Below are 26,855 nucleotides of genomic sequence, written 5' to 3' on the forward strand. Positions count from 1 at the left end.
TTTTATGTATGAAATGTGTGTTTGTCTTTTTAATTTGTCACAAAGGGAATCGACTACAATGCAGACATAAAGCTGCACCTCTCTCCTCAAAATTCTAATTGCTGTGTTTTTGGGTTCGAATAAACCATGGGCATGTTTCCGTTTGCGTGCAGGTGGCAGGCAGGATCCCCTGAGGCGAGCTCTTTCCTGACAAAGGAGAGACATAATGGAGGGGGATGTTAGCAGACAACACCTGCTGGCGAGGTCTATATAACAATAGCAGAAAAAGGCTGGGATGGTGGGTATTGTCTGTGATGGGAGAAGGTTAACTCTTCACGTCTCATTAGGAAGAGTTATGCACTTATGTTCCTGACATTGGAAATGAACCACTACATTGCCAATCGGTCATGCTCTAAAGAAAAGATTTGCTATCCCACTGTACCAGTTTGTACATGGATACTTTTTAAGTGGTATATGTCTCATTCTACCCGTCTCCCATATTCTATTGTATGATGCAATGTTGGTGCCATATGAATAAATGACAAAGGCGATGACCAGAGCTGTTCACCCAGATGTAATTGTACTGAAAAGTTAGTCACCGGCCTTACCTCTGCTTGGGTGAACGATCGCATCTCCACTAAGCACACATTCACCCTCAACCTACATAATGAACTCGGGCAGTGCAATTGATGCCATAAGACTATAAGACGTGTTTTTAATTTAGTGGTTTTTGGCGTCATTATATTTGCTGAAGTTTTGCATCAGGTTGTGATAAAGGGATTGTCAGTAGCCACGGTTATTTAACGTTTTAGGCACTTCTCATCCTGCACATACTCCTTATAATTTAGAATTGGTCATCTAAAGAAGAGCAGAATCTCATTGGCTATTGAGGTCTATGAACAGCTGTCTTGGTCCAGTAAAAAGGTTTCAGAACCTGGTAAATATAAGATGCTGCTCCCGCACAGCTCTCTTACAGAGTAATCGGGAGAGGCAATCTTCTCTATTGCCCAGAACAGCTGTAGCTCAGAAGTCTTCTTTGTAGCTCCTCTTCCATGTATCATGCTATATTGGAGAGATTAAAATGGCATTTACTTCCAGCTTCATGAATGCCTTCAGTGTCTCCGAGAACTTGTTCCCGTACTGGTACATATGTAAATTGATATTTATTGTGGTGCAATGCTCCTGTGACAAAAGTTATCAAAAACATATAGCAACACTACTTGTGTATTTAAAAAAAAAAAAAGGTAGAGGGTATGCACCCGGAGAGCTGGGCAAATCAGACACTTGTTCAGCCTTATTTAATCGGCAGCTGGATAAAAAAAATGACTTGTTCATCCTGATCCTAGACCTAACCTGCCAGCCTAACGCTCACCAGCACTTTCTAAATCCTAATAATCTGGTTGAAAATAATTGCCTACTAAATAAGGGAGAAGGATGAGGTTATTGAGCCGGTCAACAGTTAGGTAGACCCTTCCTTTTTAAAAAAGAAAAATGCACAAGTTGCTGATGTGTAAGTAAAATCACAACACGCAGCTTTGGCATGTTCTCAATGTGTCGTAAGAGCATCTAGCTCGAATATTAGTCAGAATTTAATCTGATGTGATATTGTTTTCTAACCCTGCAGAATGACAGCAGTGTTTTGTATTGGTGCACCCCAGTGTCACCTACAGGTGGGCAATGAAAGCAGCCTGCGCTGACGACATTTCCTATGCTGCTTACCAGCTATTTAAGCTTCAGAAACCAACAGAGGCTGCAGATACTGGTCCAGCCTGAGGCTCAGCCTCTCTCCCTCTCCTTCAAGAGCTGCTCAGTCAGTGTTAACTCCCGTGATATCCTCTGTTTCCCCTTCTAATCCCCCAGCCCCTCTCCCCTGCCACATAACACTCCTTATCTTTAGCACAGTCTGCATTGGAGAAATATCTGCAGAGTGGGGATGATTTCTGCTAAAGGCATCCTGCTGGCTGCTCTCTGCATACAAGGTAAGAGCTGCAAGATCCACAGATGGACTCCCTACCATTTAGAAGCCACCTGATATCTGTTATTAGGTGACTTATCTTTATTTAGATCGTGCAGTGCACTGCAGGCCCCTCTGGCTCCAGAAGGGTTTAATAAGTGTGGATGTTCCTATTTCAGGACATTGGACAGCAGAGGAATGACGGGGGGCAATAAAGTAGCAGACTGGCAAATACTGACCATAGCCAGGGTCATATCAAACTGCAAACCCTACGCTGCAGGCTGCACTAAATCACGAGTTTATTTTTATACTCAGTCGCATAGTTGGGGTGGAATTTTTTTAATTTATATTCATTGAGTACAATCTTTGGTTTAACGCTACGGGGGAGAGATTTAAAATGATGATAATCCAGAGAGAGGATGATTTGCCTCTTTGCGCCAGCGCTTTTACCTAGGTACATATAAAGCTGAGGATCATTCCCCCTCGGCACCCAGCCTTGCTGCTGTAATACAGGTTCACCAGACAACATATTGGCAGTAAAGATGTTTCAAGCAGCAATACTACATTTACCCCCCACCTTTTTTTTCCCTTTTCTTATTAATTTTTATATGTAAAGCATGTGACCATGTATAATTCTACATTCTTATCTAAACTGGCAATCGTTTGGTGCTCCTGTTGTAATTCTGTAAAAATCCTGATTGTGTGTCTAACAAAACGGTCACCTTCTGACTCAATGCGTCAGTCTGTGAAATGCTGCAGCTGATATGTAACATTTTATTACTAAGTGTAACACATTATTGTTACAGCTTTCAGAGTAATACACAGTCTGCTGTTTGGAACACAGCAACAGATCTGTTTGTGATACTTTGTTGCCAAAGGGTAGAGCTCATAAAGGTGTGTGTGTTTGTTTCAAAAGAGGAAATGGATTTGACTTTATAAATGGTTGCTCTAGCAACCAAAGGAGGATAAGTACATACAAAAAAAAAAAACATTAAAAATGGCATTTGGAGTTTAAAAAAAATGTAGAGTTATCTAATACTATAGAACTGTGACACAAATATTATATCTATGGCGCCCTGCACATAACCCCAATAAATAAAGGATATATACAACCCGGATCAGATGCTGGATCAGGTGTTGGGATGTGCTCCAAACGAAGACGATAACATATAATTGGAAACAAAATAAAAACACATAGGGTAATATTGCAAAACAAATGGGCACTAAGTAAATACAGTGAACCGGGTGGATCAATAAATAATATAACTAAAAATAAGTTAAAACAAAGAGCTGGGAGAAAACAACAGATAATTAAAACACATTTAATACACCATCAATACATAATTAATGTTAAACAACATGTTAGGACATAACTATAATTTGGACAGAAAATAGTTCTGCTAGACACACTGCTGCTGTAGCTGAAGTGACCGCTTACCAGACACAAGATGGTTTAGAGCAGTGGATAAGTCTGAGAGTATCCCCTCGTGTTCGTGAACCGGCCCGTGGCGTCTCCTGTATTGCAGCTGCGGTATCCCTCAAATGTTCCTCTTGTGCGGCTCGCCTCCCTGTGATGAAGTCTCAGATCTTGGTGCACAGCCAGTGTGCAGTCGGCTCGGGAACAGGGGGAACTGCCTCTGCACGCAGTCAGCTCGGGAACAGGGGGAACCGCCTCTCCAGACACACCAGACGCCAAACGGGGATCTCGCCAAGGATCGAAATGACATTTGAGGGATCCCGCAGCCGCAACACAGAGGAGATGCCACGGGCCGGTTCACGAACACGAGAGGGGATACTCTCAGACTTATCCACTGCTCAAAACCATCTTGTGTCTGGTAAGCGGTCACTTCAGCTACAGCAGCAGTGTGTCTAGCAGACCTATTTTCTGTCAAAATTATAGTTATGTCCTTACATGTTGTTTTAACAGTAATTATGTATTGATTGTGTATTAAATGTGTTTTAATTACCTGTTGTTTTCTCCCAGCTCTTTGTTTTAACTTATTTTTAGTTATATTATTTATTGATCCACCCGGTACACTGTAATTACTTAGTGCCCATTTGTTTTACAATATTACCCTATGTGTTTTTATTTTGTTTCCAATTATATGTTATCGTCTTCGTTTGGAGCACATCCCAACACCTGATCCAGCATCTGATCCGGGTTGTATATATCCTTTATTTATTGGGGTTATGTGCAGGGCGCCATAGATATAATATTTGTGTCACATTTTGTTTCTCTGACCTGGGGGTCAGTGTTATATCACAGGCAGTCGCCATTTTATATTTAGTTATTATTAGCACCATTGAAATTTAGCGCTACCATTTCTGTTTTCTAATACTACAGAACTGATGTATTTTTAAAAAAAATACATCAGATTTTTCACGTTTTGCTGCTTTCACATCTAGGGATCAGCACCTCCTGTTATATGTGAGAGCATGTACTAGGTTTCATTTTTCACTGCTTTCCCCCCCCTGCAGTTGGGGCAATGCCTCTGTCCACTCAACTCTCTGAAGAGGAGGAAAAGGTAAGCTGTCTACATGTGGAATAATGTATGTCTCATACTTACAGATATGTATGTATATCTTTATATAGTGCCATCCATGTACACAGGGCTTTACAGCAGTAACAAGTGACATAATAGGAATAAGCGCGCCATACATAAAAGTAGAAATTAGGAAAAGGAGTCCCTGCCATGAAGAGCTTACAATCTAAGTGGCAAGTAGGGAAAAGTAATGGACAGTAGGGGGCGATGTTATGTATTTGTCTATTCATAGCATATAGGGTAAATAAGTCTCCCAGCTGCAAAAGTGGGGCAATACCAGCAGCAGTATTATCAGGAAAAATAATTCCAATGAACGCAATCAATTTGATTTAATTTCTTTGCTAAATCTTGTTTATCAAAGAAAGTATGATAAACCATTATATACTATATATAATATATATATATATATTAGTATTTCATGTTTAAGTCACGCAGTGGCACAGATAGAGGTCTGTATGGACCTAAAGGGGTTAAACATAGAAAATAATTATATGAATATCTGTTCTAATTGCCCAGGTCACTAGGTGTATCATGGAGGTCCTGGCTGATTCTCTCACCAAACCTGGTCCAGAACGGGTCAGCAGCAACTGCCTGCGAATCCTGAAGGAAGGTTGTGAGATGTATTTCTGTCCGTGTGCCATTATTTTTCCTTCTGAACCTTTTTACTGTGACCTTTAGCACTCTATATGCTTAATAGATTCCTCTCCGTCTCTCTCTTCCTACACCTTTCTCTGCATCTCTCTGTCCTGAAGTCTCTTGCTCTATCTATCCCCTCTTTTGTCTGACGTGGTTTACATACTGTATAACACTTTGCTATCCAATTAACACCATACAGTAATTTCAAGTATACTTAATTATATTAAGGTATTTGATTTTGCCCAGCTTGTGTCCGCAAGGAGATGAAGTGTGCTTATATGGAGCAAAAACAAGAGTTGAGGGAGGTGTTAATCTAGGAGAGCCGAGATTGTTTTATCTAGACCAGGGGTGTGCAAACTTTAGCCCCTGCGCACCCCTGCCTGCTGTCCCCTGCTTACGCCCCCCTCGATGGGGTCACGTGACCTTGCTGTGTCATTTGGCGTTGCTATGGCGACACCTTGCCGAAGGTAAGGGAAGTTGCAGAGGCTGCACGCGATCCCCCGGCATTTAATTTAAATGCCTTGGGGAAGAGCGCGGGGCCTCTGCAACCGACGCACCCCCCCCCCCCCTGAAAAATCGTGCGCGCACCCCTGAGCCAGATCATACTGCTAATATACATCCCGATGTTATGTATTACATTATTTTATATGGCATTATTCATGTATTCTGCTTGAAACGCACATCCCAGTGTCGTACACATACAGTCTGTTTGATACACGCTCCTCAATGTTCCATTTTCCAGATGAGAGGGTGATTGCAATGCTGCGACACCAGCACTTGCTCAGAGAGCTGGAGGATTTGGCTCATCAAGGTAAATGTCTGTGCAGTCGAAGAAATGAGCTTCTAGCAGCACCAGTGGTAATCTCTCCATCTCCCCCTCTGCATCTCTTCTCTCTCACGTCTACTGCTTTTACAGTGTGACTTCACAGCTTTCTCCCGTGCTCTTTTTTTAATCTTCTTCTTGCCCTCCTCTCATTAAGTGATCTGAGCGATGTCGGCTCTCCTTGTGACCTTGGGAAACTCACTTTCTCTCTCTGACTCGGGCACCAACATTAAATTGTAAACTCTTTTGCCTGCACAATTCCTTGTACAGTGTTGCATCAGCATTATGTAAGAAAAAAAATATTATTTACCAGCAGAGCTGAGAATTGAGGACACAGTATGTCATTAATATGCATAAACATATAATAAGGGCTCAAAATCTGTGCTAAAAGAGGCATGTTGTGTTTCCATTGCAACTAGGAAACTCCCAGCATACAGAGGAGGGGGGCTCAGAAAGCAGCGAGGAAGAGGAGCTGAGAAAGAGAGCAAAGGAAACCGTTGTGCCACCTTCCAAGAGGGGGGTAGAGAGCAAAGCATCCAGGGAGAACCAAGAAACTCAGGAGTTTGAGAAACTGGAGAAGGTGGAAGTGAAGGAGAAAGAGCATGGGGAGAGAGGAGAAGAGAGAAGAGTCCAGGAAGCCAAGAATCTCCTTGAGGCAGAGGAGGAGGAGGAGGAGGAGAAGAGGAGCCCTCCGGGGAAGAGAGGTGAGGAGGACAGAAAGAGGGATGGAAAGGAGGTGCGGAGTGATGGAGCCGCAAAGAGGAAAGCCAAGAAACATTTCAGTGAGGAGGATGAAGACAGCTCGGAGGAAGATGGAGAAGAGAGGGGATACCACGGGAACAGCCACGGGTGGTACCACGGAAACGATCAGGGCTGGGAGGAGAAGAAAAGGGAATCGGAAAGGAGGATGGCAGAGGACCCAAGCGAAGAGGCGACAGAGCAGTTTGAGACAGAAGGCAAAGGGGTGAACATATTCAACTCCAAGACCCACATGCAGGGATTCCACGGGGAGAGGAAGAGACACCTTCACCACTCTGAGGAGCCAGAGCTGGGCATAGAGAGAAGCTTTCACCACCCAGAGGAGAGTGAGCAGGGCAGAGAGAGGCACTATCACAATGAGGGGGCTGGAATTCACGAGCAGGAAGAGGAGGAAAGAGAGAACGAGCTCGAGAAGATGGAAGAGCGAGAGGAGCACAAAGCTGAGGTGAGATAAGTGGGTATGACGCATCCACACTGGACATTAGACCTCTACCACTATTGGGGGTTGAAAGTAGTTTGCGTTGCATGCTTCAGGATGCAGTATTCTGAGTGGTTGTGTGGAACACTAGAAAGAGTTATAGGAAGTGCTCATATGGAACAATTAGAATGAGTTCGGGAGTAATTACAGGGAGCAGTATTAGGAAGAGTTACAGGGAGCAGTATTAGGAAGAGTTACAGGGAGCATTAAGGAGTTATAGAGCATGAATAAATGGAGCCATAGAAGGAGTTCTAGAGAGCAGCGGGAGGAGTATTAGGGAGCGGTTATATGAAAAAACAGAAGAATTAAGAGGGGAGTTATATGGAGCAAAATATGAGGTATTGGGAGTGGTTATATGAGCAATAGGAGGATTTAGGGGGCATTATAGGGAACAATAGTATGTTCTATAAGGGGACATCGTTGATGCTCGCATTGAAATGGGATGTATAATTTGTGCGACTGTCAATAGGTTGTAAACCCAGGGTTATAAACCACACTGTGTGCTGGTTACGTTTGCTTAGTGTAGAATTTATCTCTTTGTTTATTGGTCACGTCCCTCTGCTGTAACCACATCTCTTTTATGGCAGGAGCTGATCCGTAATAACACTTGTGGACTTTGATAATGCCAGAGTAATAATGTAGAGAAGCCAATAATTAAATTGCTTTCAAATAGATATTGAGCTAGATGTGTCCTCTGCAATCTGCTGCAAAAAAAATCACCTGGTTAGCATGAGAGACCTCCCATAACGAACACGTAATTATAAACAAATTCGTTCCATGGAAATAATTATTGTAATGTGGACTGCATCTACAGATAGCCAGAGGGAAAAGCACACGTACATTTGTGGAATTTGTCTCAATCTTATCTCAATGTATCCATCCATCTGCAATTAATAAGAGCAATGTACATGTGTGTGGGTGTATCTGTACAATTGTTAAAACAAAGGCTCACCATTAGAGATGGACGGAATTTTAGCAGCCATTTGAATCAGCCACAGATTTGCAAGTTCTTTTCAGCTGCATATTTCCATGGATCAGCCCTCAAAAAGGCACATTTGGGGTTATTTTTTCTATCGCTGAAAATCCACCCTGCGGATTTGGATTCTTCCAAAACCGTTTGCGGATTCCGAATCCCGAATCCCTGAAATATGGCTTTTGCTGGAGTGGAGTGACCTGTTTTACTAGAGTCAAATTCTATATATATCCCCTCAAACCTCCCTCCAAATAACATATGGAGAGACACCTGGGCTCAAAAAGCACTCCGTAGATACCTGAGATATGCTAATGAGATATGCAAAGTATATTTAAATGACTCACATCCCACACTTCCTAAAAGGATTTCCATAAACACTATATTTACATGTCTAAGGCACCTTGTTAAGAATGGTATCGGGCCCAACAGGATCAGAACCCACAATCTCTGCTATTCTGGGCAGCAGCTCTAGCAGTGTGAGCTAAACCAGCTGATAGGTAGCACCACTGTCACAGCATACTGTACTTTTGCACAATACTGCTCACACCTGTATCCACTTACCACTGGCTTACTTTGAAAGCAGACCACTTCCCCTTCCTGGTTGAAAATTCAATATTTCTTGTGCACAAAAAGGAGTTCACCTGAGATATCTGTGAGATATGCTAGTAGCTGAATTAGCTACGTGTGTGCAGTGAAAAGTATACTGTGACGGTGGTGCTACCCATCAGCTGGTTTAGCGCAGACTGCTAGAGCTGCTGCCCAGAATAGCAGAGGTTGTGAGTTCTGACCCTCTTGTAAAGGAGCTACTATCTACAGGTTGTTTCAAGCCTAAAAGAAACATTCATTGTAGATGTAACCACAGTGTTGCACTGGAAGATTCATCTAAGAGAACTTTTAGTCTTTATACAAATATTTCACAGAGCATTACCTCTGTGCAAAATTGGAACACCTTTTATCTTTTTGCAACATGTTTTGGATTAATTAAAATGCTGTTGTTTTCAGCTGCTTTTAATGTATCCAGTAATCTTATTAGGTTTGATACATCTACTACATACAGTAGTTGTAATTATTTTTTAGTAGTTTCATTAAAACCTTGTCTTATCTCTCACAGGAACGTGATCTGCAAGAGGTGGCACAAGAGCTGAAGAAAGCCACAGAGAAACTGCAAGAACTTCACAGGGGCTGAGAAAAGGGAGATGTATCCCTGTGCCGTTCTTACCTCAGCCCACACTAACCTGTGCACACACACGCACCCAGCACGCATTATTCTATCCTGTATATAAATAATTCCTTAGTCTTCTTCCACACCTGGCTATATACTGTTATTAGAAACTGGTGTTGTATATTAAAGATTTTAAAAAGACTCCGTGTTCTTGAGACAGAGAGAACAGGTTGTGGCTATGTAACTATAGTCCATAGAAAAATCAAGTTCACATACTCCATAGTAGTGGTATTGCTGTTTAGCTCTATGCCTTCACAATATGGTAGTCCTGTCCTGGTTATCCAAGATGAGTTAGAGGGCTGGATCAACATCTTATGATGATATGAAGCTAGGCTGGCTACACACAGGGGTATTTTAATCTGTCCTACTGACCAGGAGTCCTTTGGTAACCTTCTCTTTGAGTTAATTTTCACACGCTCTACATAGGTGCCACACACACACACACACACACACACACACACACACACACATACACACACACACACACACACACACACACACACACACACACACACACACACACACACACACACACACCATTCTCTCATTTCTTTGTTGTGTTCATCTTTAACTGTCAAAAGTTTGATTTTCCCATCCACACCCAGCTGCAGGTTGTTGGCTTCTTTACTACACGCTAAGATGGGAGGGAGATGTGGCAGGGAAGAGGCGCACTGCCTGGGAAGAGTGGCATTTTTACTGTACACGCTTTCAAGTGGGACTGTTGTGACAGAGAATCCCCTAAGCACAGCATCACCTCTCGGGCTGTCTTTCTGTTTTGTCTAAACAGCTGTGTGAACTAATAAACCCCAAATCACAAATGAAGAGGCTGTGTGTGGATTTGTAATGAGTAATTATTGATTTGGGGATGTTGTTATGCTGTATGGCAAAATTATAGGTTTGCAATGTCAGAGTTACTTTATGCCTCTGAACTCTAAAAATGTTATGTCTTATTGAAAGAGTCCAAGATGTTTTATGCTAGAGCAGGAAGATCTTCATTCTCCACTGTCACTGCTGCCTCAAGTTACCTCCATCAACTGAGAGGATTTTCCAAGTGGAATAAATCCATTTTTAGAAGTGTGTCCATGTCGTTATTCTGATAATCCAGAGTGAGACTGCGTCCACAGCTGCGTGAGAAAAGGGGTTCCCATCTCCTTACTGAAGACTCCCCACCTCCCTCTTAACAGATATCGTCTGGTGAGGACAGCATCTCTTCTCACATCTGGCTGATTGCTCCCTTATTTCCTCCCTTTCAGAAAGTCCCATTCTGTCACCAGTCTGCAGAGAAGGCAGGGGTGCAAATGCTGAAATAGGGGCTACTTGTGATGTTTTTCTTGTACGACGCCTGTGCCCCTGACTGTCTCGGCCAGTGGTCAGAGTGGACTGCCCCGTGCAGCGAGTTGAGTGATTGCTCTGCCCTTGGGTCTGTGGCCTGGGACCCCATGGTGGGATGGTCCGGACTGGCTGTGGGGTCATCTTTGCTTCCCAGAAGTTTGTCTACGTGCGAGAGCAGAGCGGGGAATAATTCCGGGACCCCCTCATAGCCTAGGGAGAAAATGCAAAGCATGAGGGCTAAGTGAAAGGAAGACCACTTAATGTTCCAATAACATCTTTCAAAATGCTGCGGCAAGAATCATCTCTCCAGCTTCATAAAGGGTTGCTGCAGCCCAGAAACTGCTTCTTTTTGTCTCTGCCATGAACTGGTCACAATAAATTTGCATTGAAAGTGAAAAAGACCTGCACAATACCCTGCCGTCTCATATTATGGCAACAGAACAGATGTTAAGTACAGGTTTGTTGATCTTTGCATTCTTCTAGGCTACAAATCATCTCAAGTCTTGGTCTGTCCCTAACACTTAAATTATAAGTCTGAACTGAGGAAATAATGCTGAGGAATTACAACACTGCAGCTATGGGGGCTTGAACTATACAGCGGTTCTCAGCAAATACACAGTGGTGGCCATTTTTAAAAGCTATAGGTATACGTATGACCTTTCTATGGAGCAGAGGACAACTGGAGATACTTCATAATGAGTCAAGTGATTATAATGAAGAATGTGTTATAAACGCACGTATATTGGGATATCAAATGGTGGATGACTGTGTATCTTATTCTTTTTTTTTCTGTCAGAAGGGCCTGCGATGTGTTGCAGGCCCTCTGACAGCAAAGGGGTTAAAAGCCAGGCAAATAAGGAACTGAATGAGTCGTGTTTCCTGTTTTCTAATGCCGCTACACTGACCCCCGCCCTTTTCTCCCTCCTGCTTGTGTGATGCTGGCTCACAGACCTGGGAAGGCGTTGACATCTATAACTGCGCAGCGGCCCGTCTGCGTGTCCACGATTAAATCCACGCCGAAGAGAGACATTCCTAGAGCGTCCCGCAGCCCGTGCACTACCTGACTCGCCACCCCGTCTGACAGGGGCAGCACCTCCGTGCATGTGAGTGGCTAAAAGGGGAGGAGAGAAAGTGAAGCAGGGTGCCAAGAGTGTGTGACACACAGCCGGGCCAAAGAGAAGAAGCAAGTCTGACTAGTTCAAAATTAGTAAATAGCTGTTATTGTAAGGGCTGTTAACGCTGCAGGCCCTTAACCCCGACTTCATTGTACAAGCAGGTATTGGCAAACCCCCACAAAGCACGGAAGCGACAAAAATTAATCGCAGACCTCAATTTACTGTATATGTTGCTAAACTTGAATGCGCCTTGACCCCCATTCAATCTGAAACTCACCAGACCTTTTATTCCCTGTACCCAATGTTCCAACTCTCTGTCCATGAAATGTCTGTGAATTGACTGTATAACCTCAGTTATTTTAATGTAACCATGTATTGTTATAACTCTGTGCCCAGGACATGCTTGAAAATGAGAGGTAACTCAATGTATTACTTCCTGGTAAAACATTTTTAAAAATAAATTCACTCTGTACAGTTTAGAAAGTCTGAGTCACAATATCCATGACCAGAATTATGATATCTGCAGTTTATTGGAGATCCTGCATGGGAAATGCGGATAAACTTGTCATTTTCTTTTGGTCTGTAGGAAAAAAATGTCACCAATATGTAACATTTTCCCCCACCACCCAAAATTGGCTGTGTCATAGAAGAAAACATGGCATGGGATGGGAGAATATGACATAGGACATGTTCAAAATGGCATATCTCTAGCCTTTAATATTTTCTGATATAATTAACCCTGAAGGTCCAGGAGCTTTGGTAATATGGAAGAGATGAAGGGTAATATCTCCACATCTTTCACTCACCTGTGAGAGATGGGAGCAGGACTCGGCTTTGGATACTTGGTGACTGTTGAAGAAGATTGTACTTTGGTCTGGAATTACAGAGAACAGGTGACTTTGTAGGTGTAAAAGTACAATAGTAGTTGTAGTGGGGTGTGACTGAAAGAGACGGGTTACCAGGGGAGATTTACTGGGGACAGTATTGTACATAGAAACAAATGATCTAACATAGAGATAAACAAAACTTGACTCATCTACCTTTTCCAAACTTACAGTAACATTGTGATTACCTCTTCCTAGCACCTTTAAAGATCACATGTATTTTTTTAATTGACACGTTTGTCCCTTCACTGCCTCTTTTGAGCAGTTGTTCTAGGAATCAAGGCATTCAACTTGAAATACTTTTTTCGAAAAGCATAAAAAATAATAATGGGGAAGAGGTTGGGTAAGGTTATAAAGGGAAGATATATACAATTAGATCACACCCGGACATCCAAGAAATAGATATCGGAAACAAAAACTATAAGATCTCTACCCCTCTTTCACTGAAGCAGATCTTCCCAGAAACCTCTATGCTGGAGGACCTGAGTGGGTAACATGGCCCATATATGGTGGCATTGCCTGAGAATCCAGACATACTGGGTGCTGATCCAGGGAATTATCAGAGATACGAAGGGACTAACAATCCCCCTCGACCCCCTAATATACCTACAAGTCAAACCAATAGAGAAAGCGAACTTTATGAGTAAACGCCTGGTCTCACATATTCTGGCAGCCGGCAGGTGCTCAATAGCAGCAGCGTGGAAGAGCCCACTACCTCCCTCCTGATTAACGTAACCTTATGATGCTAATGGAAAGGCTTGTCACCTTCCATAGGCACACAACCGAAAAAATTCCACAAGATATGGGACCCCTGGCTGGATACACAGATACCCAGAAACCCAGATAGTAAATAAATAAGCGTGAGGCGAGAGAGAGAGAGAAGTAAAAGCAAAGCAATGAAAAAAAAGGATAGATGGTACCTACAAACCCCCACACCACAAACCCCACACCCCCCATACACCACCCCACCCCCACCCCCACTTGTTATTTATCTTATCTTTATTCCTATATTTATTTATTTTCATCTGATATGTATAAAACCTGGTGAATGCAAACGGGTTCCTTGAGGATCCAATGTAATCCAATGTCATGCATGTAATGTATGTACCCAGAACATTTGGAAAATTCCATAAAAAAACTATTTGTTACAAAAAAAAATAAAGACGCTATATAAAAGTATAAGAACAATGAAAAATCCTGTTCTCAAAATGGGTTACAAGTGGGAGTTCTTGTTTATTCCAAAAAGAAGCAGTAGAGCATCTGGTGGCAGTAACAATATAAGAAGTCAGTTTGTTGGTTGTGTTTGTGTCGCTGTTTAGAAAAGATGACCCTGGGTCAAGGGGAAAAGAAAGATTCAATGGTCCTTATTCTGTAGTAAAGTGCGATAGCGATCCCTTGGAAAGCCCAATGGAAGTCAACAGGGCTTTCTGTTCAGAGCTATCGCAGGTTACAGAATAAATTAGGGCCAAGGTACTTTGAATCAATTTATTAATTTTATTCAAGATCTGAGAAACCTTGGGACAAGACCACCAGATACAAATAAAGGTAGCCGGGTGGATACATTTGGTCAATTTTGGTCAAATGGGAGAAGTTGCCTGGTAGATTATTGAGAGTTTGACAGGGGAGAACAAATACTCATTTTTGATGAACAGACCCCAGCTTTTTTCTTGGAGGGATAGTAAGGGCTGTCACTGACCAGTCTCTCCCAGAGGGAAGTTCCGCAGGGAGGGTCTTTGCACCACAAAGTGCTGTGATCCCACGACAAAAACCTTGTAGAGGGTGGCGCTGTGATTGACAAAGCTTTGCAACAGGCAGGGGGGAGTCAGCTCACTCAGACCCTTTCCATTAAATATCAGCGACATCTGTAAAGTGCACAAAGAGGGAAAGGGTGTGGGACAGTCCAAAAAGTACCAAAATAGCAGGAATATGATTTTGAATTACACAAACACAAGACATAGATTGGGGATATATCAACGTTTGTGTTGTATACATGCTTCTATATTTTTGTAGAGCCAACTAGTTATAATGCAGAGATAGGTGCACCATACAGTACATAAACGCAAACATTTTGAAGAACATATTCTCTGTCGAAAGAGCTTACAATCTATGAAGTTGTGCTGTTAATCTAATACAGAAAGCATCCATGTCATGTAGTATCACTAATTGTTAATGCATGGAGGTGCTTTTTGTTGACTTCTCAAATTAAGCAATTAGCCAGAGATAAAAGGGGATGTTGCATGATATAATATTACAATGGGAATGTATCAAAGTCTGCACATCTTATTAATACATAAAGAACCAAAATGTCCCTCTTTCTAGATACACAAGTTAATGTTGCTTCAAGAAATACAGACCTCATGAGAACGGGGACCGTGTGCCACTCGTGTCTTACAGACTGCAATGGAGAGAAAGAAATATGAGACAGGAAAAGAGAGTGCACAAGAGATCAAACGTGAGATACTTGAAATGTGGCTTTCATTCATAGTCCCTTATGGAGTTTTTATTTTAATTTAAATATCACACTATTTTGCACCATAATTGCAGCATTTTTGCACTAACACTATAAGAGAGAGCGAGAGAGAAAATGAAAAAATGGGAGAATGGTTAAAAATATAAAATTAGATACACAAAGGTGCAGAGGGACGCCCAGGCTTACTAAGCACTGCTAAGGTTTAGTGTCTCGGAAAATCCAAAATAAAAAGTGTTATTGTTTCTTTATAAAGTGCCAACATATAAACTGAATGTACTTAATAAGCATTAGTTACTGTAAATGTGCACGAGAGTGTCATGGAGACGAGAGATTATCATCCAACATGCTAAGTGGCACTCAAGGAGACATGTGCAAAGGTCAGACAGAAATACACACCCAAACTTGCAGTGCTACATGTCCAGACGCAGTCAGACACACACATTAACACACCCTGCCAGGCACACAGTGACACAGAGTCTCTGACACACCCCAGGAACTTTGCACTTTGCAGTGTGTAACACAGGCCCACATTATGCCTTCCTCCCCCACAGAGATAAGGAACAATCAGAGCTGGGAGGCTACCTCCTGCTCTGCGCCCTGCGCTCTGGGTTATTAAACATTCCCTCTACTGCCTAAGTGAGGCTTAAACCCTCAGTTTGTCTGAAAAATTAATTTTTTTTTAGAAACTACATTTCATTATCACATCCTAATCACACACTGCACAGCAAAGACAGGAAACATTCAATTGTGCATGTACAGGTCTCTCACAAGCTCCTCTGATTTGAATATCAGGGTTTCAGACCCTTCCAGAAGTGCAGGGCTAGAGTGGTACTCTGCAGGAGAGAGGTGACATTACCGACTTTAAAGTATGACTCACTGACTGGGAAGGTGAGGTGAGTTCTGACCAGTGTCACAATGTCACTGTGTTCTGTCACCAGCTCCACATATGGAGGGGAGAAGATGCTGCTGACCCCTTTGAGACAGAGAAAATACAATATCAAATGTATAACCAAAACAAACACATTGTTGCTGATGTAACCTTTCAGGAAGATACCTCATGCTTTTTCTCTATGCTGTAGCACTCCTGTAATACATTGTCACTTTTAGCTTTCTAAGGCTATGTCCATAGAGGGGGGAGCCGTGCTGAGCCGCGCTGACGCTGAGGCTCGCCTGCTCGGTCAGGAGCAATTCCATGGAGTGGCAGGCGAGTCAGCGTGCATGATTGGGGGGCGGGGGGAGGCGGGGCAGTGACGTCGCCGGGAGAATAGCCCGCAAAGCGCCGACGTCAACGTCACGGCGTCAACGTCATGACGCTGCTTCGTGCTGATTGGGTGTTTTCAGGCGACAGCGCGCTGAGAAAGAGGCTCTGCTGTCGGCTGAAAATCCCAGCGCCTCAGCACGCCTGCGGACGCTCGCAGGAGCCCCCTCTAAAGACATCCTCATAGAGGATGACGGGGCTCCTCACGGAGCGTCAGCGCGGCTCAGCACGGCTCCCCCCTCTATGGACGTAGCCTTAGAGGCTCCCGCGAGCGTCCGCAGGCGTGCTGAGGAGCTGGTATTTTCAGCCGACAGCAGAGCCTGTTTCTCAGCGCGCTGTCGGCTGAAAACACCCAATCAGCACGAAGCAGCGTCATGACGTTGACGCCGTGACGTTGGTGCTTCGCGGGCTATTGGCCTGGCGATGTCATTGGACCGCCTCCCCCCGCTCCCCCACGCCCCCGATCGCGCACGCTGGCTCGCCTGCCAGTTCATAGAATCGCTCCTGACCGAGCAGGCGAGCCTCAGCGTCAGCGCGGCTCCCCCCTCTATGGACATAGCCTAAGGAGTGTAAGGAATGAAAGGTGTTTTCTGTCTCACGCAAAATAATTGTTCTGATTTATGTTGATTTCATGTGTATCAGAATTCAAAGCTGCAGTCTCTGTACTGGTCTAAGAAGGGGCCTTTTTGTGTTGTTCCTGTTTTCTGCTCTGCTGCTGACCTTTGTTGTGGGACTCCAGGCTGCACAGGAGTTGATAAGACTGGAATCGGTCCAGTAGGGTGTGCAGAGCAGGGAGAGGGTCCAGCAAGATGGTGCAGGGATGTGTATCCAAATAGTCCTGTGTACCCCAAAAAACATATAACTGCCCTACAGAAAGCTTTCTTTAATCACCTTACAAGTAAGCATTAGGAATGGAGCAGCAGGCAGACATTATTAGAAGGTGCTAGAGAAGCAGGAATTACTAGAAGATAATGATTAGGGCAGCAGACATTAGTAGAAGATAATAATTAGAGCACAGACATTACTGGAAAAGAATAAGAATTAGACTATCAGATCGAAATTACTAGAAGAGTTAAAGAAGTAGACATTACTAGAAGATAAGACTGTTAGACAGATAATACCCAACAAAGATAAGAAATAGAATATCAAACAGACATTACTAGAAAAACATAAGATTTAGAGCAGCTGGTATACATTGCTATAAAAAAAACTGACACCTCAACGGAGAGGTTAACAGTTATAGTGTATCCCGAATTACCTGGAATCTCTGGGTCAGGTGGTGCGAGGCCAGATCTTGAGCCGCTTCCACAAGAAGGTCCGATAACTTGTGGATAATGAGATCGAAGGGCCCCTGGCTGCTAAGGGATTTGGCCATGTCAATCTAAAGGAAAAATCATACATGTTTATATTAGACTTAACATTGGTGCTTCCAATGTGAGAAACTCAATGAAAGAGGAATGGAAAGTCTCATTATGAACGTATAATATTAAGGACATGCAATGCTTCTGTTATAAATGAGAGAGCTTACACTGGTACAAAAGGGAGGGTAGAATGACGGGGTTTTGTGACCCCTGATCAGGACTTACATCTGTCACATCGTATCCGCTGTTCCTGGAATACAGAGAGAGTGATGGACTGAGCAATAAAATACATACATTGTTGTGGATGCAAATACACTAGAAAGACAATATATGGAAGTTGTTTACTCCATTTTAACGCAATGTTTTGGTCCTAGAAAAGTGTAGATTTGCTGAAGGCTGTGATACCTCTAAATACACCAACTAGAGAGTTTATCATATATACAATTATAACGTACTGAGCTTTCAGAGCCTCATAGGTTTATCCGTCATGTGTACACATTAAAACATTTATGATGACTTGTCTTGCTGGTCCATGAAAATATGTCACAGCCTGCAATACATCCACACACATGACGAGACAGACACTGCTAAGCTTGTGTGTGATAGAATAACACATACAATCTGTATGTTATTGAATAAAACACACACATTGTGCCGATCAAATAACACAAAGTCTGTATGTGATACAATAATACGTATGTAGCCTGTATCGGATACAATAAGACATCTGATAGAATAGTACGCACAGCCTCTATCTGATGGAATAACTCACACAGCCTAGAAAACATGACAGGGCTGATACAATAAAACACAGAGCCCGTATCTGATAGAATTACTCGCACTGCCTGTATGTAATGAAATAACACACACAGCCTGTATCTGACAGAATAACACACACAGCCTGTATCTCACAGAATAACACACACAGCCTATATCTGACAGAATAACACACACAGCCTATATCTGACAGAATAACACACACAGCCTGTATCTCACAGAATAACACACACAGCCTATATCTGACAGAATAACACACACAGCCTGTATCTGACAGAATAACACACACAGCCTGTATCTGTCAGAATAACACACACAGCCTGTATCTCACAGAATAACACACACAGCCTATATCTGACAGAATAACACACACAGCCTGTATCTGACAGAATAACACACACAGCCTGTATCTGTCAGAATAACACACACAGCCTGTATCTCACAGAATAACACACACAGCCTATATCTGACAGAATAACACACACAGCCTGTATCTGACAGAATAACACACACAGCCTATATCTGACAGAATAACACACACAGCCTGTATCTGTCAGAATAACACACACAGCCTGTATCTCACAGAATAACACACACAGCCTATATCTGACAGAATAACACACACAGCCTGTATCTGACAGAATAACACACACAGCCTATATCTGACAGAATAACACACACAGCCTATATCTGACAGAATAACACACACAGCCTGTATCTCACAGAATAACACACACAGCCTATATCTGACAGAATAACACACACAGCCTATATCTGACAGAATAACACACACAGCCTGTATCTGACAGAATAACACACACAGCCTGTATCTGTCAGAATAACACACACAGCCTGTATCTCACAGAATAACACACAGCCTATATCTGACAGAATAACACACACAGCCTGTATCTGACAGAATAACACACACAGCCTGTATCTGACAGAATAACACACACAGCCTATATCTGACAGAATAACACACACAGCCTGTATCTAATAGAATAACAGACACCCCCTGTATCTGATAGAATAACACTTACTGTCTGTATCTGACAGAATACCACTTACTACCTGTATCTGTTAGAATAACACTTACTGTCTGTATCTGTTAGAATAACACCACCCCCTGTATCTGACAGAATAACACTTACTGCCTGTATATGACAGAATAACACTTACTGCCTGTATCTGTTAGAATAACACCCCCCCTGTATCTGACAGAATAACACTTACTGCCTGTATCTGACAGAATAACCCCCCCCCCTGTATCTGCTAGAATAACACACACCATATGTATCTGATAGAGTAACATACTGCCTGTATGTATTTGATGTAATAACACACATTGCCTGTATCTAATGGAATAACTCACACATCCTGTATCTAATAGAATAACAGCCCGTATATGATAGAATGACTCACACTGCCTGTATCTTATAGAATAGCGCATACAGCATGTATCAGATGTGTTTTATCCCATCACCTGTATTATTTATAATGCAATAACTCACACACCTGTATCTGATAGAATAACACACACACCCTGTATCTGATACTGTAGAATACAACACACAGCCCGTATCTGATAGAATAATGCATACAGCCTGTATCTGATAGAAGAATACATTCTAAATATCGTATAGAATAATGCGTATAGCCTCTATATGGTAGAATAAAGCATTCAGTCTATATCTTAAAAGAATAACACATCCAGTCCATATCTTATATAATAATGCATAGTCTACACATGATAGAATAAAACACACAGCCCGTATCTAAAAGAATAATACACACAGTCTGTATCTGATAGACTAACACACTTCTCTTGACCTAAACATAATAACAACACACAGACATTGAACATTAAATACGTGAGACACATTGTATCCACAGGTACCTGCAAAGTTCCTCAAATACGTGGAAATTGATTTTCCTTTTCTTCTTCTCATTCAGACATATCCCAATCCTCTTCCTTCTCTGTAAGGAAGGCATGGTATCGGAGCTCGTCTCTCCCTTGTACCTGTCACCTATCCCTGGACCGCAAACCCGTGCGCCCAGCTATCACCAGTTGTCTCTAGTCACCTTTGACCTCCCTGCTGCATTTTTCCTCCTCTGTAATACTTTAGGGTTAGGGACAGCTCTTTGCTCTTCCCTTTCCTTGGTAGTGTGGCAAGGAAGACTCAGGAGGAATACATGATAAAGTGGCAGGGAGAGGTGTTGGAGAGTAAGGCAAGGTGGGTTTGAGTAACTGTAAGAGGAGTGGCAGAAAAGGGACGTGCTAAGGAGGAAAGGGCTCAGCTAATCGCCCTCAATATTGATCAGTGTTTATTAATAGCCAGGCACAGTAACCATGTAACCTGTATGTGACACACCCTACAATACTGTGACAACTATAGTAAAGACTGTGACATGGGAGCAATGACCAGGACTATGCTAGGAGACTCTAGAGCTGTGAATGGGGTCCAACCCAGAGCTGTGACAATGTAATATATCTAGCGATGTGACGCCTGGGATATACCCTGATCTTTTAAATAGGACTATACGCAGATATGATATTTCTATATTAATATACCAAGAGCTATCATACAGGAATATAGAAATACAGGAATATACAGGAATATACCCACATCTTTTATCAATGAATGTTATGCTTGAATATATCCACATCTGTTAAGTAGAAATATAGCCGAGCTGTTATACAAAAATATGGCCAGATCTGCTGTATAGTAATATACACAGATCTTTTCTATAGGAATATACCCAGATCTGTTTTATATGAATATACACAGATCTGTTCTATATGAATATACCCTGATCTGTTATGTATGAATATACCCTGATCTGTTATGTATGAATATACCCAGATCTGTTATATATGAATATACCCCGATCTGTTATGTATGAATATACCCCGATCTGTTATATATGAATACACCCTGATCTGTTATTTATGAATATACCCTGATCTGTTATGTATGAATATACCCAGATCTGTTATATATGAATACACCCTGATCTGTTATTTATGAATATACCCTGATCTGTTATGTATGAATATACCCAGATCTGTTATATATGAATACACCCTGATCTGTTATTTATGAATATGACCAGATCTTTTTTTTTTTTATATGTATATAGGAATACAGTATACATAAAGCTGTTATACAGGAATACAGAGCAGTTATTAGAAATACAGCCACGTTTGGGTACACAGCACCATCTGGAGGCTGAATCCGGCAGTTACTGGATTTCATTCACTATTGGCAATGTGTACTGTAACCTCATTCCCACACCTCAATGTGTGCTCATTTGCATGTCATTACCCAGAATCCTTTGCCGCAGTGGAGGCATTGTATGCTAAGAGATAATGGGGAAATACAGGGTTACAGACCTGTTTGAGACATGTGAATGTGCTTACAAGTGGCATTTTTATTTGCTAGAATCCTGTACAACTCTGGCCAGATAGTATCTCGGTTGTAACAATTAACAAACCCCATTAATAAGTATACTGGTCTGGGTTTTATTGATGACTAGTGATGCCCAGAAGGCAAGAGGAAGACCTAACAGAGGCAGTGCAATAAGGCATTTAAGAATAGGGTGAACTCCATACTCACTTGCATACAGTATACTGTATACTTACTTTCACTCTCTGTGTGTTCCCCACCATAGAACTTACATTTTAAGTTGTTTGGGACTGTGACTCACAATCCTTACTTCCTATGTCTACTTTGTTGTTTTTTTAATGCCATGTGTATTAATCCTCTGTACTTTAACCTTTTTAGTGCTTTAGCAACACACTGCTTTCTATTAATATATTTCAACACATTACTATAAGTATAGGCTGAGCATCTCGCCCAATTATAATTTATTAAAAGTTGAACTTATGTTTTTTTCAAACTGATCTACTCTGTATGTATTGTGCATATACAGAACTTAAGGGGTTAAACTGCCTCGATCGTTGTGTTGTAACGTGTTGTGTTCATGGTGCTATATACTGTACCAGCAGCGCAATATTCATGTAGAACACTATACTGTAGAATGGATTGGAGATATGCTGGAAACATAAATGGGCAGTTTCTCTTAGCCACAGTTCATGCTTTCCCATGATGCTTTGCACGTTACCTGTTTTTCCGGCTCTGGGTGTGTGTCTGTGCCTGCTCTGATGACGTGCCTGAATGTGTCTCACTCTGCACTGAGCTTGGCACAAGTTTGTGCTTTTACAAGCCCCCAACTTCATATAAACACTGCTAGCCAGAGTGCTGCACCCTCAGATAGACATCCCGTCTTGTGGCCTCCTCAGGTACATGGGAACTGCGTCCTAGAAAAGAGCATGAGAGTTTGAAGACTGTTCCCCATTTATAAAGGGGTAAATATATCATTTAGAATAGTAACAAGCTATTACTTGTTTAGTAACTAAACAATAGTACTTTGTCAGATCAAATATAATCTGCAAGGTTGTTATTGAGGCCTCACACTATTGCTCGGTTAATGCTGATATTATAAAGTATTACTTGGCTATGAAGGGCACATGTGGTTTTAAATACTGTACTGTTACTTTGTTTTAGTGCAAGTACAGTTACCCTGTTGCACTTTTTTTTTTAAAGTGCTGTTAACTGTTCCTATATATTATAGTGTTTCTATAGATTATAGCTTCACTACTTGTGGAGTGGTGCTGTACATGGAACCTACTTTATCACTGTATGTAGAACTTGTTACTCTGCTACAGTGTAAATAACCTATTACTGTTATTGCATATAGCACCTGGTACTCTGTTCCTGCGTATAGAACCTGTTATCCTTCTGCAGCGTATAGCACTAGTTACTCTGTTCTTGCGTATGGAACCTGTTACTCTATCACTGCATATTGGACCTGCTACTCTATTCCTCCGTCTGGATCCTGCTACTCTATTTCTTTCGTATAGAACCTGCTACCCCTTTACTGCATATAGCATCAGTTACTCTGTTGCTTTAGCTGTAACCTATTACTCTATCGCTGTGTATTGAACCCGCTTCTCTGTTCCAGTGTATGGATCCTGCTTCTCCGGTACTTTGTATAGAACTTGGTACTTTCTTATAGTATATAGAACCTGTTTCATTTGCTACGTTTTAAGGTACAAATCTGCTCCCTCTGGATTACTGTCCAGGTTCGACGGTGGGTGCCTGGTTATGGGACCTCCCTCAGCAAAGAAAACCAAACATGCTGTGCCCCAGCATGAACCATCGGCTCCCACCCCAGCACCCTCGGAGTGCCTCTTTGTGGACAGCAGCTTCCCCTGGGATGAAGCTCTGCAGGTTGAGAGAGTGGAGTGGAGGAGGCCCAAGGTATAATAAAACAATACATAGGGTTCACATTTCTGTATGTCTTTGCTAAGCCACTGCATTTTTTACCCCACAGGAGATCTGTGCCAAGCCGCAGTTTATCATTGACGGAGCAACAAGGATGGATGTGTGTCAGGGGAACCTGAGTAAGTGTGTGTTCCGGATATGGGAGTACAATCCATGAGCATGATTCATGCGTATGATCCTACTGTTATCCCTGCAGGTAACTGTTGGTTCCTCTCGGCTGTGGCCTGCCTATCGCTGTACCCCCAGCTGCTGGAACAGGTTGTACCTGTGGATCAGGACTTTGGAGAGGGTTACAATGGCAGGTTCCGATTTCGGGTGAGACTTTTTGTATATCTCCTTCCCTCTCACACTCATGCTGTCCTGTCTCTCTTGCATTGCTTAATGTCTCTGCTTTATTAGAAGAAGGTGCAGTATAAGAATATCTAGTGCGTTCTATCACTACTGCTGTTGAATGTATTATTCTGTTTCTCACTGCTTGATGGCTCATGGCTTCCCTCACTGTCTCATGGAACGGTAGAAGGGGTGGACGTCTGTGGGTGCATGGACTAAATAAATTACATAAAAAAGAGAAAACACATGGTACTGTATAATCACAGTTGGATGCAGGAATTAATCGCAACATTCGTAGGTACACTTAAAGCTGCAGTTCAGTCAATATCCTGCATGTGTGTTTTTTTTAATAAATCAGTTCTGTAGTAAGAAAAAATACTTTTAGCATTTTCTGTTTTAAAAAAAACAACTTTGAAAGACCAATTTTCTTGTATTCTATTTTAACAGCCATTTACTAAGGCACTGCCCCTTCATGTCCTGTCACACGCCCTGGCACACCCCTTTGTGAGCCCTGCCCTCCCTCTTGCACATGTCAGTTCAGGAGTGCTCATGAATATTCATGAGCTTCCACTGACTGACAGAAGCAGATGAAAAACATATCCCATGTCTAAAGATCTCACCAAATTTCGCCGATCAATACATGGAGAACGAATTGATTTGCAGCTATACAGTTCTTTAGGTAATTAGAGATTGCCCACATGAAACTATTGCATTTAAAAAAAAAAAAAAAAAAAGACTGAACTGCAGCTTTAACTTTGGATGCAGTAGTTTCTTCTATGAGGAAGATGGTTAGTGTACACTGTTCTTTCTTTCCCAACCTTTCACTTCCATATGAGGTGCCGAAGTCGAATGGCTACAGTGACTCACAAGGGTCAGCCCAACGCATTTTGTGATTTCGCTTAATCAGGGGTGAGCCACCATAGCCATTCAGCATTTGGCACCGCTTACGGAAGTGCCGGCTGCACAGCTAGACAATTTGCTCTAGAGATGCGTGACAACAGGAGGGCACCTCCTCATAACCAACTGCACTGAGAGGTGAACCAGGAGCCATAGGGAGCATACGACCCCGTAGGCATAAGCATGCTTCACCCCAAGGACTGTACATTATATTTGGAGAACCCCAGCATCACTACCAAGACAGGATGGACTTATACCAGTGTGCTGGAAAGCAAATATTCGAATGCCTGATTTAAAGAACCGTTTATGTAGTAGATTATTATACACCATGAAAGGCTGTGATTATACCATGTGTTTTCTCTTTTTTTATATAATTTATTTAGTCCATACACCCACAAATGTCCACCTTCTACTGTTCCAGCTATTTTTGGGAGGGATGTGGAAATCCCTCCTCTTAGGACTTTAGCAGGACTCAAACCCTTTCATCTGGGACAATCCATATTTGGAGGTTTTTTCATTTTATTATATTTTGCTATACAGATGTAGCGGCCGTTATTCGAACAAATCACCGAGCTGTTTTCGTGTGCGCTGCTGTATTCCACGCGGCATTAACGCCGCCAATCGCCCCAGGCACACGTGTTTATCACGGTTGCTGTGTTTGAATATCATGGATTGTGTGCAATGAAATGCAATGAAATGTGCTACTGTGATACTGTGCCAATTTCAGGTGTTTAAAACCAGAACACTAAAATGCCATTTTCTGTACTCGCGTCTAAAGGCGGTACGGTTGGAAGAAATCACGCGCCTTGACATGGGTATTCCGAGGTATACAACGCGTGACGTGTTCGAATAACGGTCGCTGCATCTGTACATACACAACTACCTGTGTTATATAGGACTTTTTTGTTTTTACATTGGTTATATCTGTACCAAGGAATTCTAGCGTGTTAGTCCTTTCTTTCTTTTTAAATTTATCCCTCACTGTCTCATGCTGCTTCCAATTTCTGAAAAATCCCAAAGTGGACCTGCACTCTAGGAATAGCAACAAAATTGTAAAGGAGAAAAACCAACTAGGTAAAAGAAAAAGAGAAATGAACCCTGTACATCTGTACCTTTCTGGCTGTGTCTCTTTCAGTTCTGGCAGTAGATTCAATAGATTGACGTGATACAAGTTGTGCTCCTGTTTGAATGCTGTCTCTCTCTCGTTGTCAGTTCTGGCAGTACGGTCAGTGGGTCGAGGTTCTGGTAGATGATCTCCTGCCTACAGTTCGAACACAGGACAAGGAGAAGTGTGGAGAAGGGAGTGCTCCGTACAATCTGCTTTTTATGCACTCTCAGGAAAGGGACGAGTTTTGGAGTTCTCTGCTAGAAAAAGCATACGCAAAGTGAGAATAAGAGAGAAATCCTGACACACAGAGAACTCACATGAGAGACCCTCACAAACACACAGCACTCACATGGGGGATCCTCCAAGATTAGAGCATTCATGTGTGCGACCCCTACATGTATTGGAAAAGCCCTCACTATACCCCCCCCCCTCACCCCGAACCCTCACAACACACACAGATGAATCCTACACTCACTCAAACTCTCCTTACAGAAAATTACATTTTCGTTCTTTTGCACTACTGCCTGCATTTTGTCTAAAAGTTAATTGCAGCATATTCTCCTTAGTTCTGGTATATGATGGATTTCATGGGGGTATCTCGTTAG

The 26,855-nt window shown here is 42.3% G+C and overlaps 3 protein-coding genes across 11 annotated transcripts in view; 2 read left to right on the plus strand and 1 right to left on the minus strand.

Moving 5' to 3' along the window:
* Positions 1-2: 2 nt before the first annotated feature.
* Positions 3-12,074, plus strand: CCER2 (coiled-coil glutamate rich protein 2). The gene is made up of 6 exons (XM_075608271.1): positions 3-1,958; positions 4,412-4,458; positions 4,993-5,086; positions 5,855-5,923; positions 6,355-7,139; positions 9,257-12,074. Exons 1-6 carry the CDS (start codon positions 1,913-1,915, stop codon positions 9,329-9,331), a joined length of 1,116 nt encoding a protein of 371 aa, XP_075464386.1. The 5' UTR covers positions 3-1,912; the 3' UTR covers positions 9,332-12,074.
* Positions 10,201-26,467, minus strand: LOC142499219 (inositol-tetrakisphosphate 1-kinase-like). 5 transcript variants are annotated; one of them, XM_075608269.1, is made up of 11 exons: positions 26,255-26,467; positions 22,693-22,888; positions 18,013-18,037; positions 17,685-17,807; positions 17,147-17,264; positions 16,025-16,141; positions 15,053-15,093; positions 14,395-14,560; positions 12,621-12,688; positions 11,651-11,810; positions 10,201-10,909 (listed from the first exon to the last, which is right to left on the minus strand). In XM_075608269.1, exons 4-11 carry the CDS (start codon positions 17,799-17,801, stop codon positions 10,635-10,637), a joined length of 1,062 nt encoding a protein of 353 aa, XP_075464384.1. In that variant the 5' UTR covers positions 17,802-17,807; positions 18,013-18,037; positions 22,693-22,888; positions 26,255-26,467; the 3' UTR covers positions 10,201-10,634. The 5 variants fall into 5 exon arrangements, with proteins under 5 accessions (XP_075464384.1, XP_075464380.1, XP_075464381.1 ...); XM_075608265.1 differs by lacking the exons at positions 22,693-22,888; positions 26,255-26,467 and adding an exon at positions 20,465-20,843; XM_075608266.1 differs by lacking the exons at positions 22,693-22,888; positions 26,255-26,467 and adding an exon at positions 20,465-20,841 and having other exon boundaries at positions 16,046-16,141.
* CAPN12 (calpain 12) overlaps positions 12,338-26,855 on the plus strand; it is a 50,644-nt gene continuing 36,126 nt past the window's right edge. The window contains exons 1-6 of one of the 5 annotated variants that reach the window (XM_075608261.1): positions 12,338-12,707; positions 15,018-15,150; positions 23,714-23,891; positions 23,965-24,034; positions 24,112-24,230; positions 26,355-26,527. In XM_075608261.1, the coding sequence (XP_075464376.1) occupies positions 23,736-23,891; positions 23,965-24,034; positions 24,112-24,230; positions 26,355-26,527 (518 nt within the window). In that variant the 5' untranslated portion in view covers positions 12,338-12,707; positions 15,018-15,150; positions 23,714-23,735. Of the gene's footprint in view, positions 12,708-14,897; positions 15,151-22,746; positions 22,937-23,680; positions 23,892-23,964; positions 24,035-24,111; positions 24,231-26,354; positions 26,528-26,855 lie in introns of those variants that run through there. The other 4 variants (XM_075608262.1, XM_075608263.1, XM_075608260.1 and 1 more) reach the window with 4 other exon arrangements.

This window comes from Ascaphus truei, chromosome 7 (genome assembly GCF_040206685.1).
Source record: "Ascaphus truei isolate aAscTru1 chromosome 7, aAscTru1.hap1, whole genome shotgun sequence".
In the NCBI taxonomy this organism is placed as follows: Eukaryota; Metazoa; Chordata; class Amphibia; order Anura; family Ascaphidae; genus Ascaphus; species Ascaphus truei.

What these genes read in the sequence shown, in the direction of transcription:
- CCER2 (XM_075608271.1), top strand. Translation starts at nt 1,913, where the DNA reads ATGATTTCTGCTAAAGGCATCCTGCTGGCTGCTCTCTGCATACAAG. An exon ending in GGCTGCTCTCTGCATACAAG is followed by an intron (nt 1,959 to 4,411) that starts GTAAGAGCTGCA and finishes CCCCCCCTGCAG; the next exon opens with TTGGGGCAATGCCTCTGTCC. An exon ending in TCTCTGAAGAGGAGGAAAAG is followed by an intron (nt 4,459 to 4,992) that starts GTAAGCTGTCTA and finishes CTAATTGCCCAG; the next exon opens with GTCACTAGGTGTATCATGGA.
- LOC142499219 (XM_075608265.1), bottom strand. Translation starts at nt 20,559, where the DNA reads ATGCCTTCCTTACAGAGAAGGAAGAGGATTGGGATATGTCTGAATGAG. An exon ending in GTATTTGAGGAACTTTGCAG is followed by an intron (nt 18,038 to 20,464) that starts GTACCTGTGGAT and finishes TCTGTATTCCAG; the next exon opens with GAACAGCGGATACGATGTGA. An exon ending in ACGGTCCCCGTTCTCATGAG is followed by an intron (nt 14,561 to 15,052) that starts GTCTGTATTTCT and finishes TGCACTTTACAG; the next exon opens with ATGTCGCTGATATTTAATGG.